Source organism: Monopterus albus, unplaced genomic scaffold (genome assembly GCF_001952655.1).
Source record: "Monopterus albus unplaced genomic scaffold, M_albus_1.0 scaffold50.1, whole genome shotgun sequence".
NCBI classification, from domain to species: domain Eukaryota; kingdom Metazoa; phylum Chordata; class Actinopteri; order Synbranchiformes; family Synbranchidae; genus Monopterus; species Monopterus albus.
In genome coordinates, this window is record NW_018127930.1 from 1,571,259 (window position 1) to 1,590,327 (window position 19,069).

Genomic DNA, 19,069 nt, shown 5'->3' on the forward strand with positions numbered 1-19,069 from the left:
CACCCGAACCCACACCCGAACCCAGAACCTTCTCGCTGTGAGGCAACGGTGCTAACCACTGCGCGCCACCGTGCTGCCCTATATTTAATCAGTTACTTGTAAAATTGTTTTTGAAAAAGTCCAAATTTGTATTTGTTTTAGTGTAATATGTGAGTCAGTTATTGCAGAAAGTTCAGTTCACGTTCTACATATTCTAACCATTTTTGTGGGACACCTTTTATGTTTGGTAGTAACATAATTTTCATGACAAAGACAAAACCTCAGACTTTAAACTCAAAATTCGGAGTTATTCTCATAATTCTAAGTTTAAAGGCCTTTTTGTTGTTGTTGTTGTTTTTCCTCTTTTTTCGTTTTAAGTTTTGGCAATGGTAAAATGTTAGCTTCCCGATCAACACTCAAGTCCAGATGGTGGCAGTAATGGGCTGTTTCGTTGTTTGACAACCATCTATGAAACAAGAAGAAGAAGAGTAAGATTTTTGTCACGTGACTGTCACGAGGAAAAGACAACAGGAAAAGAGTTTTTCCCCTTTGGTGCTGTAACTATATTACAATTTATTCCATTCAGATTATGAAAGAAGCAGGTCTGTCCTCCGGGTGTTATTGGCTTTTTTGTTTAAATAACATTTATTTCGCTTTAGTGAGTTGAAGATTTTGCTGCAGGGGCTGTTGTCTTGTTTGAACTGACAACACGAACTCCACTCTAACTTCACGAAATTTAACAGAATCTTGATTATCCACCCAGGTACGTCAATTTTAAGACACAATTTTACACGTCATTTACGAAATGTGATCACAGTTTTTACATACATAAAAGTAATGGTCAAGTCGTTTATATTGGAACACATCGATGCTGAAAATAGCCGCTTTATGGAGCGTGCGTGTCACTTCAAATTGAACACAAATAGTGCACTATGCGTAATTTAGGACTTTGGCATGAATGCATCATCCGCTGACAGTTATAGGCTGCATGTGTCCAGCTTTACAATCTGTGAATTGAGTTTGGCATGAGCGCGGTAGAAGTCAAAACGACTCCCTCCAGAAACTGCTACGTTAGATTTAGCGTTATTAATCCCCCAACACAAATAACGAGATGGTGTTTAGGTTGTTATAAATTATTGGATGTTTGTGATATTGTCAGGTCTTACAGAGATGCAGGTCGCCTCTTTTTACTGGTTCAAGGTATGCAGTGTACACCGATCTGTTACATGGAGTCCGGATTGACGCCCATTCTGACTTTACTGAGCAGATTGGCCACGATCCTCATTAAGTAGAGTTTCTTTATTAATGTCATTAGAAAATTCAAACTTTGTGTCCATGTCTTGAAATAAGAAAGAACCGGAGATCACCTCAGAATGAAGGAAACGGATATTTGAATATAAAAAAACTTTAAAAAAAAAAGTTTAGATAAATAACATTTGCAGTGAATTTTTTTTTCATAAATTAAAAAAAAGACACAAGCCAACTCTGTTTCACATACATAGAAAAACCCCTAAAATGAATTACACCATACATTAACATTGCAGACATTTGCTGTATAAGGCCAGTACATCTGAACTGAACAACCACAGACTAAAGAGATCAGGTTTTCCTGATTGGTTGTAAATAAAGAGAAAAACTGTATGAGCCACTGTCATGTTGCATGTTGCAGGATCAGAGGTCACCATGGGGTCAGCAGTGGAGAGGACAGATGAACATGTGAAGGAGTATCTGACCTACCGTGGGTTTACCACCACTCTAAAGCATTTGGACAGTGAGATCAAAGCTGACAAGGAGAAAGGCTTTAGGGTATGACTGATATAAAAATGGATGGATATGGTTTTGTCTGAAACATTTTTATAATGGTTCTTACTCGTAACCTAAGAAAGAGATGATCTATAAGTTTGTCTTGAATATAAATCCTCTTCTCTCCGCAGGTGGATAAGATCATTGATCAGCTACAGCAGTTTGTCCAGACCTTTGACTTATTTGGCCTGAAGGACTACTGGCTTTACCTGGACAGACGTCTGTTCTGCAGACTGGAGGATGTTTACAGATCCACTGTCAACAAATTGAGAACCAGCCTATACAGATACTATGTCATTAACACCATCCAGGTAACATCCTGTAGAGAAATAAACTACATCATAGATTATATTTCTGAAATGGAACAGCAGTTTAAAATCACAGCTGTTCCTCCATCCTTGCAGAAAGGAAACCTGGAGAAGACTCAGGAGTTTTTTCAGAAGCAAGCACTGGAGCTGCAAGGTCAGGTCGAGTGGCGGGATTGGTTCATCCTGCCGTTTATCCCCTCCCCCGAGCAAAATCCCGCCTTCTCTCCATACTTCTCCCGTCAGTGGGCTGACACCTTCCTGGTTTCACTGCACAACTTCCTCTCAGTCCTGTTCCAGTATATGCATATCCTTGAGCAGTCGTCTATATAATCACAGTCGAATGCGTAGTTTGAAGCAAGGCTTTGTTTAATAGTAAATGTATTATAATGCACATCTGAAACTACAGAGGATGCCACACTGTATCTTTGTGACATTTAAATTCTGGATTTACTTGTTTCCCATCCTTAACTGTTTACACCCCAGCCTGTCCTGCTGAGTTTTGATGCTGAGGTCCAGAAGATGACCAGCCTGACCGATGAAAACGAACAGCTTCGGCAGCTGGTGAGAAGAAAAGCGCTAAAAAAAACTCCTTCTAGTGGCTCCTGTTTTATAAGAACATTTCACCAGTCAATTTCTTAAATAAATAAAAAAAGTCAAATATAAATGCTAATTTTAAGTCTCGTGGTTTAAGCAATTCATTTTGTTTTAACAAAAAATGTATCTGAGGTCTTCATAATCTAAAAACATCCAGTAAGATTTATAAAGTCCAAATATTTGTTTTTAAAATGTATTAAAATGAATGAAAGTTCCACAATTTAGCTAATAAAGTACAGTCATTTTGTTAAAAAAAAAGTGGTTTAGTTACCACAGATCACATTACCGCTGTCTATTTGGTTTAAAAAGTCCCATTATGCTTTTTAAATCATTTATTTTAAAAAGTTCCATCATTTACCTACAAAAGTCACATCATTTGGCTGAAAATGTCATTTTTCATAAAAAAATCTATGTATTTAAAATGTCCTATTGTTAACAAGATGTCATGAGATTTAAAAATATGCTATTCTGTCCATCATGACTGTCCTTGCTGAAGTATGGTTAGATGGTAGCAGGGTAGATGCAGTATATAGATTTTCTCAACTGACCCATCTGTCTTGTCTTATCTCGTCCAGCTCTTTGCGCTACAGACAGAGAGTCGAGACCAGAGGGACAGAGATGAGATGCCCCACCACAAATTGCCAGCGTACGTCCAGAACATGGACCGTCTGGGAGACACTGAGCTGTGAGACACTAACATCACTATCTTTACTGATGACCAGCTACACCAAAGATGGCTGCCATTCTGTCAGCTTTTTAAAATCTTTGTGCTGAGTCCTGATTTAAAAGAGAGCTGACAGCATGATACAAGTCAAAACATTAGTGACATACCTGATCACACTGACTCCATAGGTTAGGTTGCAACACTTTAAAAGAAATGGATGGATTCATCTTCTGATGTATAAAAACAAAGATACCATATTATCAGGGATAAAGTAATTTTATGCTGGTTAAATAGAAGTATTTACATGAAAACAAAAACTATATTATGTGTTATGAGTTACAGATAGCAGTCATCTTAAAGATTCTACCTAAATGGTCTTTTAAACTTATTTATCTGAGCAGAAATGCTGTCCCTCTCAGTTCAGTGTTTCTCATCCAGATGGATTTTTAAAAAATTGTTTTTTTACCACTAATCATAGGACACACATTTCTAATGTTAGCCTTTCAGCATGCTAGATCGTTATTCAGGTTTACCTCACTGCAGTGTGCTGACTAATTCAATACTTTAGTTTTCCTAGTATTTTATCTGAAAAGTAAAAATCTAATATGTTGATTGTATAGAATATAAATTTCGATTAGCTGAATTTTAGAAGATAACATGGCTGACCTCTTGCTGGATGAAGGATGAAGTTATTAGTTGATGCTACTGAAAAGTAATGATATCAATTGAGTTCAGATATTGTTCTCTGAATTCTGAGAATAACAAGGCAGAGGTTTTGAGAATAAAATCAGAAATGTCTAGTAATACCAGAGAAGAATTCACTGTTAAAATACATAGTTACTAATACTTTTGTGTTTATCATCATCTGTAGAAACAGCAGAATCTTGAGAGGGAAGCATGATGAAGGTTTTGGGGGCGAGGGTTTCTGGGTTCTGTTTTGTTTTTAGACTTGTTGTAATACGCTGTCATTGAGTAACATTACATCTTCATCCCAGAATGATTTTTAGAAGAATTTTCAGGCACTTTAAAGCAGACAAATCTGTTCATATATCATGTCTTCATTCATGAGCAGTGGCTACTGAAAGCATTCTGACCCCTTTCAACACTATTGTGTTGTAGATTTAATTCTAAATGGAAAAAAATTACCATCAGTCTATGTTCAATGACCCATAATGACAAAGGGAAAGCTTTTTATTTTACAAATGTATTAAAATCAAAAACTGAAATCTCCCATTTATGAAACTATTCAGAGCCTTTACTGTGATACTCCAAACTGTGATCAACTGTTAAATAGAAGAAGCTGCTGAGAGATTTCAGTGTTTTACTTTTAATAAGTCTGCAAAGAATTTCTAAAACTGTTTTCATGTTGTTGAGTGTAGAGTGATGGGAACAAATGGCAATATGATCCATTTAAATTTGCATGTACAATACACTCAAGTGTGCTAAAAGTGAAGGAGGCTGAATACTTTCTGAAGACAACTGTAAATATACATATACATATTTAAAGGGGTGTTAACTAACTTATTGTTATTTATTTTACACTGTGCTATGATGCGGTTGATGTTGCCAAATAAACAATTCACCTGATGAATTGTTGTTTTTTGTCAGTACAGTCCATTTGTTAAATTGCATTTAGGGATTTGACATGCTGATAGAAGACTGTAGACCAGGCTACCATATACAGTACACTAGAGTTTACAATGAAAAAAAAAACAACACAATGATCCTGGTATCCCAGGACATAATAATTTATTTGCAGAGGTTGTAAAAAGGAGCACAGTGATTTGAAGAGCCTGAGTTTCTCAGGCAGGTCACTCCTGAGTAGGAGCACTGACAGCTAGACCATGGTTCCCAGTGGTCTCTTCACAAGAACAACCAGCAGGGTCTTGTCTGTGGACCTCAAGCTGCACAAGAGATGGTGATGAGACAAAAACTCTGAATTGCAAATTCAAATAAAATAAATGGATAATCAGGGTAGCAATGACAAAAGCAGAATAATTTTTCTTTCCCTGACTTTGGTTTGTAACAGCTGCGTTTTCTACTAGCGCTGTGGTTCCTGGACTTTTTCTGCTGGATCCCCTCTTTTGTGGGTAAAAATATTTTTGAGCCACCACCACCATACACATCAGTTATATTTAGCCATATAACCAGATACCAGCATAGAAAATTAATATTTAGATTGCTTACATTACACCTTACACGTTTGGTCTGAAACTGCCTAAATGAAACCATGTGTGTGGTTTTTTTTAACAGCTATAACATCATTTTTGGATACCTGAGAGCAATGCAGTACTCATGTCTACTTTATACATGGTAGAAAGAATAGGTTATCAGGATGAACACCCATGTAGAGTTTGGTGTCATCAGCGTAACAGCTAAAGGAATTCTGTCCATGCAAATAATGATCCTCTGTGGTAACATGCACACACACAGCTTATCAAAATTCCAAACAAATTTTACAGTCCTTCAAAATATCCTGAAAAATCACAATTTTGTCTGTTTCTGTTCAGAAACACAAGTGGTTTTTCATTCTGCAGCAATGGCCAAAAGTGCTGTCCTATCACTACATTGTCTTCGTTGTTGCTTGGCATCCTCTTTTTCTTTTACATGGTAGGCACAGTTGCTGTTGTCTGCTTGTTCCACCTCTGTCTTTGATGTTGTTGTCTGCCTTTGAAACAGAAATTATTTGACTGAGTTCCTCTACAATGAAGACTTGTTTCCACCAGCATTAAGTTACATTTTAGGGAACTCTGGTGTGGAAATTTGCACTGGTGACCCTGTAGTAAGCTGTCTTAACAGTACTGAGCTACTGTGATTGACTCGCACTAGCATGTTAGCGGTTAGCTTGCCAGATACAATAGGATACTACCTGGCCCTGCAAGTCCCAAGTCAACCAGCATCTACCTTCTGGTCTTCACACTTTCAGTGGTGAGCAGGATGTAACCGTGGTAAGGAAAAAGATTACATCAGTAGGTGCAGGGAGACTGGATAGAGTCAAAACAGAGCTGAAACAGAAAATGTTTTGCCAAAAAATGTTCATGCTTGGCCAAGGAAGAAAAGCTGGTGTACCACCCAGAGAAATATGCAACTCAGTGCAAAGGAAACTTAAACATCCACTGAAGCTTCAGCACCACTTAAGAGACAAAAATGGCAGCAGACTTAAACATCAGACCTGTGTGGAGATTGTTACCATCCTCACATTAATACATAAATAGAAATGTCAAATTTCCCTCCATATTTTCTTACAGTTTTGTATCGTTTAAAATTTGGCTACTGTTTCTCTAAATACTAATCCTCATCTTCTGCAGTAGTTTAATGGCACCTTGCTGGAGAATTAGCACCAGCCAATTTTTATCAATGCCTATATCACAAAGAATTCACAATATTTATATAGGTTTAGAGGATGGAAACATACAGTAAATGATTTCACATTTTCTGAAAATTTGTTTAAAATTTGCACTACATTTGTGTGGAAACCTCACTAATAAGGTGAATGCACAACAGCTTGACCTTAATCTAAAAACTAGGCAAAAGTAAAAGGTGAACAACGGTGCCACACAAAGTCATCATCACTGACAATAATAAAATCTATCATTATATTCATGTCTACTTAGGATGCTCCCAAAAATATTGCAATCTACCAATTATTGTATTGTCTTCGTATTTCTTTGGGTCCTTCTAGCTTCCTGTCCAAGTGTGTGAATCGTGATTGTCTTTTTCCATAGTGGAGTTTTTCACCGCATCGACTCAGTGCATGTTTTGTACTCATTTACTAGTTTTGTTTTTAAACTTCCTCACTTTTTGCTGTTTCCTTCTGCCCGGTTAGGGACTTGGTGTCGAGCCAGCGAGCCGTGAGCACTGCCACCACTCCTTCTAGAAACTTCTTCTCTACATTCCTACCACAGGGCCGACGCACTCCGGTGAAACCAGCTCAGGTCATGACTGGGTCTTCGCCAACCCAGGGAGCAGTGAGCAGGAAGGACCCACCTACCAGTCAGGTGAAAGCAAGTTGGGGAAGAATTGTAAACAGTAAACTGAGATTCTTTGAAATCAGATCATGCCAACTGCTAAATTCCAAAATTACCTTATTCTGAACTCATTGGTGAATTTGAAAAATACCATCCAGTCACAAGGATCGTAAAAAGTAAACTTCAAACCTTAAATTTGTGTAAAGCTTGCTGGAAAACAAGTAGGCTACTGAAGTGACCATCTCCTTTTGGCTGATCAGATTGTATGTGATTGCCTTTATTGACACCATAACCCTTTGCCCTTGGAGAGTATAGCCTTGCCATGGTTCATAACAGATCATTTTTTTCTACATTTTTGGTTATAATCCTCTCCTCTGGCAGCCATTTTGAAGATCTTCACCATTGTGAGTGGTTCATAGAGTTCTGATCTGAGATTTCCTTCTGTATCTAAAGTGATTTTGCCTTCTCTAGCCTGCAAAGTCAAAAGAGGCAATGCAAGCTAAGGAAGTGAAGCCAGTTTCCAGCCAGGCATCAAGCAATGAATTTGCATGCTCCCAGTCCCAGCAGTCAACAAACCAGGTGACAAATCAGCCAACACATCACAGACACAAGAGAATCCAGGAACATGAGAAAGAGAGAAAGGAGCTTTTCTCTAAACCACCACCACAGGTACAGAATGAGTTTGTGTGAAGCTTAGTAATGTTGATGCTTTTCTGTCACATCTAATGCATGTGCCTTTTCCATCGGTTTTATTACAGGAATAGTTTGACATTTGGGGAAACAATCTATTTTGTTTTTGTGTTGACATGTTATCTACAGATACCAGAGAAGAGGGGGGAGGCTGGGGATGTAGAGCCTCTTGCTGAGACCTCTGGTGAAATTCCTGACTCCTCCTCCAACAGCAGGAGCTGTGGAGGAGGAACAGAAGGAGGAGGTCTACCAGCAGAACAGCCTTTCATCAAACTCAGCCAGGAGGAGTATGGAGAACACCACTCCTCTATCATGCACTGCAGGTCTGCCTTCAGCACTTTGCCAATTCAGTTTTCACTTTTCAATAAATAATCTTTTCTTCCATGCCTTCTCCTTCTGTTTGCTAGGGTTGACTGTTCTGGTCGCCGGGTTGCCAGTTTGGATGTAGATGGAGTCATCAAGGTGAATTTGCATCATTATCTTTGGGGATTGTATGAGCATAGAAAAGAAAAACTGTACAGTTGCTATTTTTTAACTAATTGAAACAAACAATTAAGGTTTCTTTGTCGTCCTCTTAGGTGTGGTCATTCAATCCCATTATGCAGACTAAAGCTACCATTATGTCGAAGTCTTCTCTACTGTCTCTGGAGTGGGCTACCAAACCTGACAGACTGGTACGAACAAGAAACACAGCCTGACTAAGTTTACAGACATTAACAGTATTAATTGGATATCTATCAATACATCCACCTGATAAAGGAAACACCATTTACATGATTACATTCAATCCTCAATAAACTGTGCGGTACACCCTAGACAGGTCGCCAGTCTATCACAGGGTTGACACTTAGATACAGACTAAAAACAATTAATACAATTAATAAAATACTGAAAGATGACAAAGGATAAAAATAGCAAAATGTAACTTATTATTTTCACAGTGGTACAATGAAAGTTGTTTCTACTATAGTTTGGATCTAACATAGCTTTAACTACCCAGCCTTTAAAAAACAAGTGTATGTGTGTATACAGTGTGTATTACACTGTGGGGATAAAATTTGTCACACAGTCACATTATGGGGACCAACCTCCCATTATTAGGGCTAAGACATGGGTTTTGGGTGAGGCATGTACAGTAGTAGGTTATAACAAAATTTTGCTTAAGTCTCCAAGTCAATGAAATGTCCTCCTGTGTGACAAATTTCTCTGTGTGTGTTTGTGGGCAGTTGTTACTAGGCAGCGGTGTTGGCACAGTGCGGCTATACGATACAGACACCAAGAAGAATCTTTATGAGATGAACATTGACGAAACTCATCCACGGTACTGTACTAAGTGACTGCATATAACTGTTTAGCTGCAAGGGGAGGTCCTCAGCTGATCAAGTAGAAAAATGCGTATACTAATAAAAACAGTTAAACATTTAGGGAATACTCTTGTTTTCTCTCCTAGAATGAGCTGAGATCAGTCCCATATCCGTTTTAACGCTGCATTCATACAAAGAACAGGAAAACAAACCCTTAATCTGATCTAAGATTGTTCATGGATAACCCTAAGGTGATTAGCACTAGTGCTACCTTTATTGTCACACCAGAAAAATAACATAAATTAGTTTTGTGTTATATATTTGTAGTGGATTATTACCAAATTAAAGCAGATCCAATCAGTATATAGATGTTATAAAATTATCCAAATTTCATGGCAACCACTCCAATAGTAGTCATTTCAAAAATCATAAAAGACACTAGCATGGCTAAAAACAATGAAGTTTTAGGTGGAGTTACATACAGGATTACTTACTTGGATTAAACTAGAAAATTGGTTAAACTTCTGAATTCCTGAATTCAGGTTTTACATTTTGTACCATAATAAATAATATTGGTTGTTGAGGTACAAATTGTGATAATAATGTGACCCTCCTCTGCCTTTCAGTATTTTGTCTTTAGCGTGCAGTCCTAGTGGTTCATCGTTCGTGTGTTCGGCTGCAGCTCTCAGTCGGTCTGGAAGTGTCGAGTCTGTTTCTCGACTTCCTGCAACGGTGTCAGGACAGCTGCTGCTCTGGGACACCAAGACTGTCAAACAACAGGTAATTAACCAGCTAGTTCAGTAATAGCTATGTAGCTAACAAACTGATGCATCAGAGAGCTGTCGGCAGTTAAAAAAGGATGGATTTAGTGTGACATCATTGGACTCACAGTGGACAGTTTATAATGGTATCAAAAACGCTACAGCAGAACTAGATAGTTTTTTTTATATGACACTTGAGACAGATTTTGGACAGCTTTACACAACTTTTCTCATATATGATATATGCAGTAGTATTCCCCAAGACTAACAAACCATCCTCAGCTACCAGTCACGTTATTAGTGTTGTGGTAACATTCAGCAGGTTCTCCTGTCCTGCCTCCACACCCTGCTGTTAGTTCGTGGTGGCTGAAGCCACTGTGTGTTGCTCATTGGTTAAGATTAAGATCTTGATGTCAAATAACTATGAATGTGTTCATCTGGCTCTAGTTATGAACTGCACAACTATGAACTACATTAAACTTGCATAAAGGAGTAAAACACACCCTATTGTTAGTAATTTCAGATTCTGTACCTGTCACATTAATATGATAACTTTTAGGATGTTAGCACTAAGCTCTAATCCCAGTGTTTACACTAATGTAACCTTAATTTGCTGATGCTAATTGTGGTGGTAAGGTTAGCATATGTGGCATTACCTTTAATGTATTATTTCTTGTGGCTGTAGTATTATCAGTGCTGTGTCTGTCTCTCAGCTCCAGTTCTCTTTAGAACCTGATCCAGTAGCCATTAATTGCACAGCCTTCAACCACAACGGAAACCTGCTGGTGACCGGAGCTGCTGACGGAGTCATCAGATTGTTTGGTCAGTTTTTCATACAAATAGTGACCTTTTTTCCTCACATTGTTTGGACTGTTTTTGGTTAATCACTTAAACTGTAAAACCACAAGGGAAAAAAAAAACCTTCACAGACAGTTACTGGGGCTCACAGTGACATTTACCTTCATTTTGTACTAAATTGCATAGAGATTTTTTTCTAATCAAAGATTTCCTGAGCAGACTATTTTAACATTTTACTGAACCAGTTCAGTTATACTATGACGTGTAGTGGTGTAGTTTTTTTGTGTGTGTGAGATTTTGGGCCACGCTGTCTTATATATTTACATATTCATTAGTGAACACACAGTCTACTGAACCTTCTGATGTCCCTGATGTAGATATGCAGCGTTATGAGAGCGCTATGAGCTGGAGAGCTCACGACGGAGAAGTTTACAGTGTGGAGTTCAGCTACGATGAAAACACTGTCTTCAGCATCGGAGAAGATGGCAAGGTTTGTGTGCGTGTTTATTTTGTGTGAAACCCATCATGGTGGGTAGAATGTCTCCAGATCGCAAAAATGTCTTAAAACTTTTTTTTAAGCATACTTAAACAATGCACCCTTCTTCTCCATCCTCAGATATTTGTATTCTTCTGGTTTCATGCCAGTCGAGTGAAGAAATGTCATCAACATGCCTACTAGCTTAGTGTGAATTCTCCAGACAATAACCTGCTCTGTTCACACATGGGCTCAATCAGACATTACATGGACTTTGTACTGGGGAGCTAGTAGATTAAAGTTTATCTACTGTCCAGCCCAAGTGATTTGGACATTTGCATTCACATATACTGCCTCTCTGGGTAATGTTTAGATACGTTCAGGGTTTCTGTGCATGTCTGAAAAGGCTCAATAGAATGTCACCACAAGGAAAGAAAACAAATGTGTGTCTGTGTGTGTGTGTTTTCAGTTCATCCAGTGGAACATCCATCGGTGTGGGGTGAAGCAGTCAGAACAGCCTTTACCTCAGGATGCCACCGGGCCTTTCGTCCTCTCAGGATACAGCGGATACAAACAGGTATGCAGTGTTGCCATGGTTTAAGTTGCAGACTACTTCCTCTACTCTTCACTTGACCACTATAATACTAAAAAACAGGATGGCGAAGCTTTCCAAGTGAACAAGACTAAACCCAACTTAACAGATCAATGAATTGTCATAAGAATATAAATGAAGAAAAACAATTTGTCGACATCTTTATTACATTAATACATGCCATAATGAGAATATAAATCCTGCCTATGCAAAATCAGATAAAAGAATGTAATTGATCATAATAAAATAAATGTAATGACACACAGATGCCTAAATTTGTGAATGAACTCTTGTTCAGGTTCAGGTTCCTCGAGGTCGGTTGTTTGCCTTTGACTCTGAAGGACAGCATGTCCTGACCTGTTCCAGCTCCGGAGGAGTCATATACAAAGTAATACACCTTCACAGTTTCATCAGTCCTCACATCCAGTCTGCTCTGGTTAAACTTTGGAACTTCAGTGTTTTAAATTGATGATAGACATATTGAAATACCATTTGAAGTGTGTGTGTGTGTGTGTGTGTGTGTGTTTATATATAGATAGATACAGTGGTGTGAAAAAGTGTTTGCCCCCTTACTGATTTCTTATCTTTTTGCATGTTTGTCACACTGTAATGTTTCAGATCGTCAAACAAATTTATATATTAGTCAAAGATAACACAAGTAAACACATCATGCAGTTTTTAAATGAAGGTTTTTATTATTAAGGGAAAACAAAATCCAAAACTACAAAGCCCTGTGTGAACAAGTGTTTGCCCCCTAAACCTAATAACTGGTTGGGCCACCCTTAGCAGCAACAACTGCAATCAAGCGTTTTCGATAACTTGCCATGAGTCTTCCACAGCGCTGTGGAGGAATTTTGGCCCACTCATCTTTGCAGAATTGTTGTAAGTCAGCCACATTGGAAGGTTTTCGGGCATGAACTGCCTTTTTAAGGTCATGCCACAGCATCTCAATTGGATTCAGGTCAGGACTTTGACTAGGCCACTCCAAAGTCTTCATTTTGTTTTTCTTCAGCCATTCAGAAGTGGACTTGCTGGTGTGCTTTGGATCATTCTTGGCACAGCCTGTACCTGGGGTCCTGCCTAGTATGGTAGACCCCGGCCTCTATTGATCTTGTACTTAGAGCTTGTTCTTGTGCTGCCAGGAGTAGTGCCTCTGTGCTATCTTTCAATCCAGCTTTGTCCAGCCACTGGTAGGATTTTTCGATATCAGCCACTTCTGCTATTTGACGGTGGTACATACTGTGCAGAGGTTTGTCCTTCCATGAGAGTACGTGCTCTTCCTTCCCTAGTTCCTCTGGTACACACCGTGAATTTAATCACTTACTGGAGGGCAACATAAAATCAAACACACACTCCCACACCTCTTTATATTTATTTATATTACATGCTGACTCTACATCATGTGTCTTCCTTTCCATCTGCTGCTCTTTTATTGACAGGAAAAGCTCAGCTCTATCTCCTTGTCCCTATTGTCATCACCCCCCCCCCATACACACACACACTAGCAAGAAAAGGTGACTCATCTAATTCAGATAACAGCGTTAGGCTTGTTGATTTAAGAAAGAGGACAGTTATTGAGTAAATGTGGTGTGGGTTGTAGACAGTACACTCAGTGGTCCCTATTTTGTTACAGTGTGTGCCATTCTCCCCCACCACCATAACTGGTTTAGCACAATTGTCTTCATTGCAGCCAAATCCTCAGGCATGTTCTGGAACAACTTTGAACACTTAGCTTTTATTCTTTTTTTTGTCTTTTTCATGCTGAGCCCACATTCTCAGTCTGTACCCCATCACCCTCTTTTCTTTTATGCTTGAAATTAGTTTACTCAGATTTCCTCCTCCTGGCTGTAGATCCTAGTGGTGTATATAGATATAGATATAGAGATAGATAGATAGATAGATATTCATTTTTATTACATTTTATTCTCGAAGTACTTTTAATTTAATAGGACTCTTTGTAAACATTAGCATTTTTTGTTTCACTGTGGTGAATCAAATGTACTATTTAAGTGTATATTTCAGTTTGCTAACCTGTCTCGCCTTCCACCTTTTCTCCTCTTTGTCTTCTAGCTGAGCAATAAGGAGCCAGCTCTGGAGAGTGTGCTATTGCTTGGCGGGCATAAAGCTCCGGTGGTGACAGTTGACTGGTGCTCTGCGGTGGACTGCGGCACCTGCCTGACCGCCTCCATGGATGGGAAGATCAAACTGAGCACACTTCTGGCACAGAAGGCCTGACTGAGGACATGATGCAAGGACACCTGAGGGGTCAAAGGTCACCAGAGTATATAAAAGACAGATTGAGTTTGCCCATTTCATGACAGAGATTATTGCAATATTTTATAAATGTCGACATTTTCATGATGCGATTCAAACTCTGTAACCACTTATTCATATTAACATTAAAATTCCAGTGAAAGTTCCATCTAAGTGCGGGTTTCTTTCTTAAAGCTCCGTGTATTGATTTTTCTAGGCCTCTAGGGGGCAAAGAGTTCAGAAGGCTCATAACCCTGTTATCAATTTATAAAGTTATTGTGGCTAACATGTTCCACATCCAACAGAGCAATATCATGTCACTGGAGTAGTGTTTTGGTAATGTAACTGACTTGCATTCATTTCCTGATCACCTGATGAATGCCCGGACTTTGTTCTTTTCATTCAGCACAATATCCAACTTTTTAGTTCAGTTTTGGTCTTCTGGTCTCCTTTAGGTGCCTGTACTATGGCCTATATTGACATTGTTGTTTTGTCTTTAACAGTGATGCTTTTATCATGAATTTTATGTTATGTATTTAGTTTGAGTTGTGATAACATTTCAAATGTTTTATTTTATTTTGATATAATTTTAGTTTCAGTCTAGCTAGATTTTTTTCAGTTTCATCGTTTCTGAGTTTTATCATTTACCGTCTTCAACTGTGTTTGAAGGATCGGAGCTGTCTCCAGCAGCAATGGGCGCTCTCTGCCGCTGGGGGCGCTCTAACAAGCTATGCTGTCATATAATGCTGCAGAAGCAGAAGCCATAATATCAACAGGACATAGCTAATAGTACTGTACGGAAGATGAGAATCTGAGAAATGTCCAAATTTTAGATTGGAAATGCTGTTTTTACACACATGGACAGGACGTTTTCCGTTAAGAGTATGAAATTGGAATACACGGAGGGGAATTAAGTTGCTGGGCTGTGTTTTTGACAGAAACATTGGCTTTTATCATTGTGACGCGCAGATGATATACGCCAGCTAGCTGTTGTCATTAGCTTGTTTAAACTCGGTGCGGTTCTCTTTTTTGGTTTCTATTTAATGTCACTGGTCTCTGGTACCACGTGTAGCCATGGAGAGTTTGTACAAGCGGAAAATGTTCGCGTCGATGCGGAAAACCAAGGTGGCTGCATCGAAGAAGCGACAGATCGGCCTACCCGCATCTATACTGGACGACAGTGACGAAGGCTCCTTCTCCTCCTCCACCTCCGGATCTCAGTCCGACTTCCAGAGCTCCCCAGAGGAGGACAGCGAGCAGGATTACCGGGACCGTAGCGAGTCCGGGGCGACATCCAGCGACGACAGTCGCTCTGTGACCCGCAGGAAGCGCTCGTTCCTGGCAAGGGACGACACTTCCTCGTCTTCCAGCCCCGGAGAGAAGGATGAAGAAGGAGACGAGGATGATGAGAAGAGGAGCCAGCCGAAGAGGATGGTGCAGCCGAGGAAACGGAGCAGGTTGCAGCCGCAGGACGACTCGGACTCGGACCGTGCGGAGGAGAAGCGGAGAGAGGAGGCGGAGAAGCTGAAGAGGAGGCAGAGACACAACAAGCTGCTGGCGCTGTCCCGCAGGATGAAGGCCCGGGTCCCGAGCCGGAGGTGGAACCGTCTTAAGCAGGTACACCCCCCGACCATACACACTGTCCTTTAACTTAAGACTTGAAGCTGCTAGTTTAGTTGAAACAATAACACATTTGTAGAATGTTGAGTGAGTAGCTGACACATATTAGTTTAAAATAAAACCACACCTGTTTGTTTCAAGTTTTGAAGTGATCACATCTAAAATGTGTTTGTATTTTCAGGGTGCTGGCGATGAAGAAGAGTCTAAAGAAGGTGAGGATGAAGGAGGAGATGGAGGAGAAGAGGCCAGCAAGAAAGTGGCTGCAGGAGGTGACGAAGAAGGCAAAGAGGAGGAGAAGGAGGAAGAAGGGGATGGAGGGAAGAAATAGATCCACACAGTCATGGGGAACAGAGGAGTAGTTTGAATATGAAGAACAGCAATGAAAAAATTTAATGAAATGACTTATTGTACATTTTTTCCTCCTGCAAGACTTCAAGTGGAAAACAAAATCAATTAGACTGGGCATCACAAGGATTTTGCAGGAATATCTTGTTGCCCAGAGGCTTTGGCCAGTCTTCTTTGACCTGATACAATTTACTCTTTGAAGGAAGTGCAGTCTGAAATGAGACAGAGCTGTAGATGATGCTAAGACCTAAAACTGGCTGATGGAGATGTCTCTGCTATCTGATCCAATTCACTTCTGACACATCATCCATCATGTCTGCTGCTGGTCTACTGACATGTCAAGTCAAGGCGATGTTATTTATATGTATACCCCAAAGTCACCGATCCCAGTTGCTGATCTCAAATAGAGAGGTGTCACTCACTCACTGTCAGGTGCAACCTTTTACTGGCAGGTGGTGTGTAAATCTTGTAGCTTATAATGTCATAGTAGAGTTTAATAAGTAATTGCAGTAAGCTGTCACTGAAGCATTCACATCATATAGGACGGATGGTAGAAATGGGAAAAGATTCTCATATTTACTTGCGAACATTCACGGTGTAAGACAACTGAACATGGCTGCATGATGAGTGTTGGTCAAGTGAGGATTAAAAATAGCCACTATTATGCTAGTAGAGCAACAGCTGCAGACCAGGCATCAATCATTCCTCCTGTTGGGCTGCTGCAGCTCCATGTTAAACTGAGCATGGATGCTTTCTTAAAGTGCATCTTTGGAGCCAGCTGGGAAAGGGAAGAGCTCAGTTGAACATCACTGTCTCCTTGTTGAAATTTCAGTTCAGTAAAACACTAACAGGCTGTCCATTACAAGTTTGAAAGAGAACTCAACTACAAGACCCACAGATCTTTGCTGTCAGAAACCTTGAATCAGAGAGGTGTAGGATTTCAAGATATTCAGATTACGCAACTGACAGCATTCAGACTCTTTGTTGCACATTTCCTCTCTTTTATTTCCCTTTTCTTTGAATAAGAGACTGTTCCTACAATGCAGAAAAAATCTTTTTATTTATTTTTTTTTTCATGGTGACATCTTTGTGCAATGGACTCCTGGCACAAGTCAGCAGATGATTTAGACTGAATGAAGTCACTCACAGGCATAAACACTTGCACATTTTTTGTACTGCATCTTTTTATTCCCAGTTAAAAGGCAGTGTTTGCAGAAATGTCTGTATTTTTGGTAGTTCGGTCCATCTCTACATTTTGCTCAGCCACTAAAAAGTGTTCAAAGTACCCACTGATCTCAGTGTTTAGTGTTCTGTTAATATGTACATATAGTGAAGCAAAGTTTTGTTTTAAAGGAGTTTGGATGGATTTCAAAGCAACCTCACTATGCCATTTTTTAAATCTACAGTGAATCACTGAACAGGATATTTTCCTGTGAAATGTTTCCCCAGCTGGCAGGAAAGACAGACATAACTATCAAAATAAGAATATGACTGTAAAAGAAACAGTACAATTTTGAATCAGTTTTTGGATATTTCTCCTAAATGTAGAAAATTGAACTGCAGTTGGCATTTTGCATTGAAAGGTTGTTTTTTTTTTATTTTGGAATTTGGTCAGTCATTTTTGTAAAAGTTAGTATATGAATGTGACAGGAGAAGAAATTGATTCTTGCAGGAGGTGATGAAATAGGTAAAGCGGGAGGAAGCAGAGGATGAGGGAAGAAACGAGGTATTACTCCGGTCTCATGATCTGTCCCCAGTTCTCACTCAACCCAGTTGTTTTGGGTGATCGAGGACGTCCCAGTCTGTTATATCTGCTCTGAGAAGCATGAAGGATGCTGGAGGAGCCATCACTAAAGTTTTTTATGGACCAACATGCCCCTTTATCAGAAATCAGTTGGTAATTGGTCATTCATTTCAGATGAAGGATCTGAGGTAAGGAAGTGTCATGTAATTAATGATGTGTTTCCTTGAGTCCTCTTTTCCCACATGTTTTCCTTGTATTTTGTGTTGCCAGGACTAAGACGAACTGACAAGCAAGGGAAATGTGAATGCATATAAGAGGCTTGGGATGTACAGTACTCAGATCTACAGTCATGGAGAAAAGGGGACTTTGAATGTGAAGAACAGCAACTTTAGCTGGCTGAAAATGACTCATAGTTGGACATTTTTCTATCTTAAAGCACTTAAAGTGGAAAACAAAACAATAAAATCTGCCACTATGAGGATGTCGTGGTCATTATGTCAAGACAATGTTTTTTATATATCAAAAAGTCACTGATCATGTTTCTGGTATTTATAATATTTTGGGTAACCCTCACAAAAACCTTTTTTGTACTTATTGTATTTATTTCTTCCTTTCTAGTGTCTGTAAAGACAGTGTTACCCTCATGTGCTAATGGATAAATCAGACAAATAATGTTCCCAATCAAAGGTTTGCTATTTTTAATCTTCTATTTTTGTTTCCTTTACCTCTTTCGTCCCTTCCTTTAACCTTCCCTTTCTTACTATTTTCCTTTCTGTGTAATGTGTATTTAAGTTTACTCATACAGTTGGTAAAAGGCATCCCTGATAATAAGTTTAGCCTGTTTAACAGATTTCTAAGCGTTGACAACCAGAAATAAGCTGTCAGATGCAGCAACAGTTTTCAGTGTGCAGCTGCTGAAACTGAACCTAGTGTTTAAAGGCCTTGTCAAATCAAATCAAATTTTATTTGTATAGCGCCAAATCACAACAAAAGTCATCTCGGGACACTTTACAAAGTAAGGTCTAGACCTTACTGTTATCAATATTATTACATAGGGAAAACCCAACAAATCCCCCTTGAGCAAGCACTTGGTGACAGTGGGGAGGAAAAACTCCCTTTAACGGAAGAAACCTCCGACAGACCCCGGCTCTTGGTGGGCGGCCTTCTGCCT

General features: G+C 39.4%; 2 protein-coding genes across 4 annotated transcripts; both read left to right on the forward strand.

The window, feature by feature from the left end:
• Positions 1–428: 428 nt before the first annotated feature.
• Positions 429–14,356, forward strand: wdr91 (WD repeat domain 91). Of its 3 annotated transcripts, none has more exons than XM_020601149.1 (19): positions 429–536; positions 639–742; positions 1,649–1,785; positions 1,914–2,093; positions 2,187–2,394; positions 2,569–2,651; positions 3,260–3,369; positions 7,175–7,346; positions 7,788–7,985; positions 8,136–8,329; positions 8,414–8,468; positions 8,585–8,680; positions 9,233–9,327; positions 9,937–10,090; positions 10,785–10,893; positions 11,247–11,359; positions 11,814–11,921; positions 12,235–12,324; positions 14,007–14,356. In XM_020601149.1, exons 3-19 carry the CDS (start codon positions 1,663–1,665, stop codon positions 14,169–14,171), a joined length of 2,253 nt encoding a protein of 750 aa, XP_020456805.1. In that variant the 5' UTR covers positions 429–536; positions 639–742; positions 1,649–1,662; the 3' UTR covers positions 14,172–14,356. The 3 variants fall into 3 exon arrangements, with proteins under 3 accessions (XP_020456805.1, XP_020456804.1, XP_020456803.1); XM_020601148.1 differs by having other exon boundaries at positions 429–531; XM_020601147.1 differs by lacking the exon at positions 429–536 and having other exon boundaries at positions 538–742.
• A 580-nt stretch (positions 14,357–14,936) lies between these two features.
• Positions 14,937–18,376, forward strand: ccdc82 (coiled-coil domain containing 82). Its single transcript, XM_020601212.1, has 2 exons — positions 14,937–15,806; positions 15,991–18,376. The coding sequence occupies exons 1-2, from the start codon at positions 15,264–15,266 to the stop codon at positions 16,135–16,137; spliced, it is 690 nt and encodes a 229-aa protein (XP_020456868.1). The 5' UTR covers positions 14,937–15,263; the 3' UTR covers positions 16,138–18,376.
• The last annotated feature ends 693 nt before the right edge of the window (positions 18,377–19,069 follow it).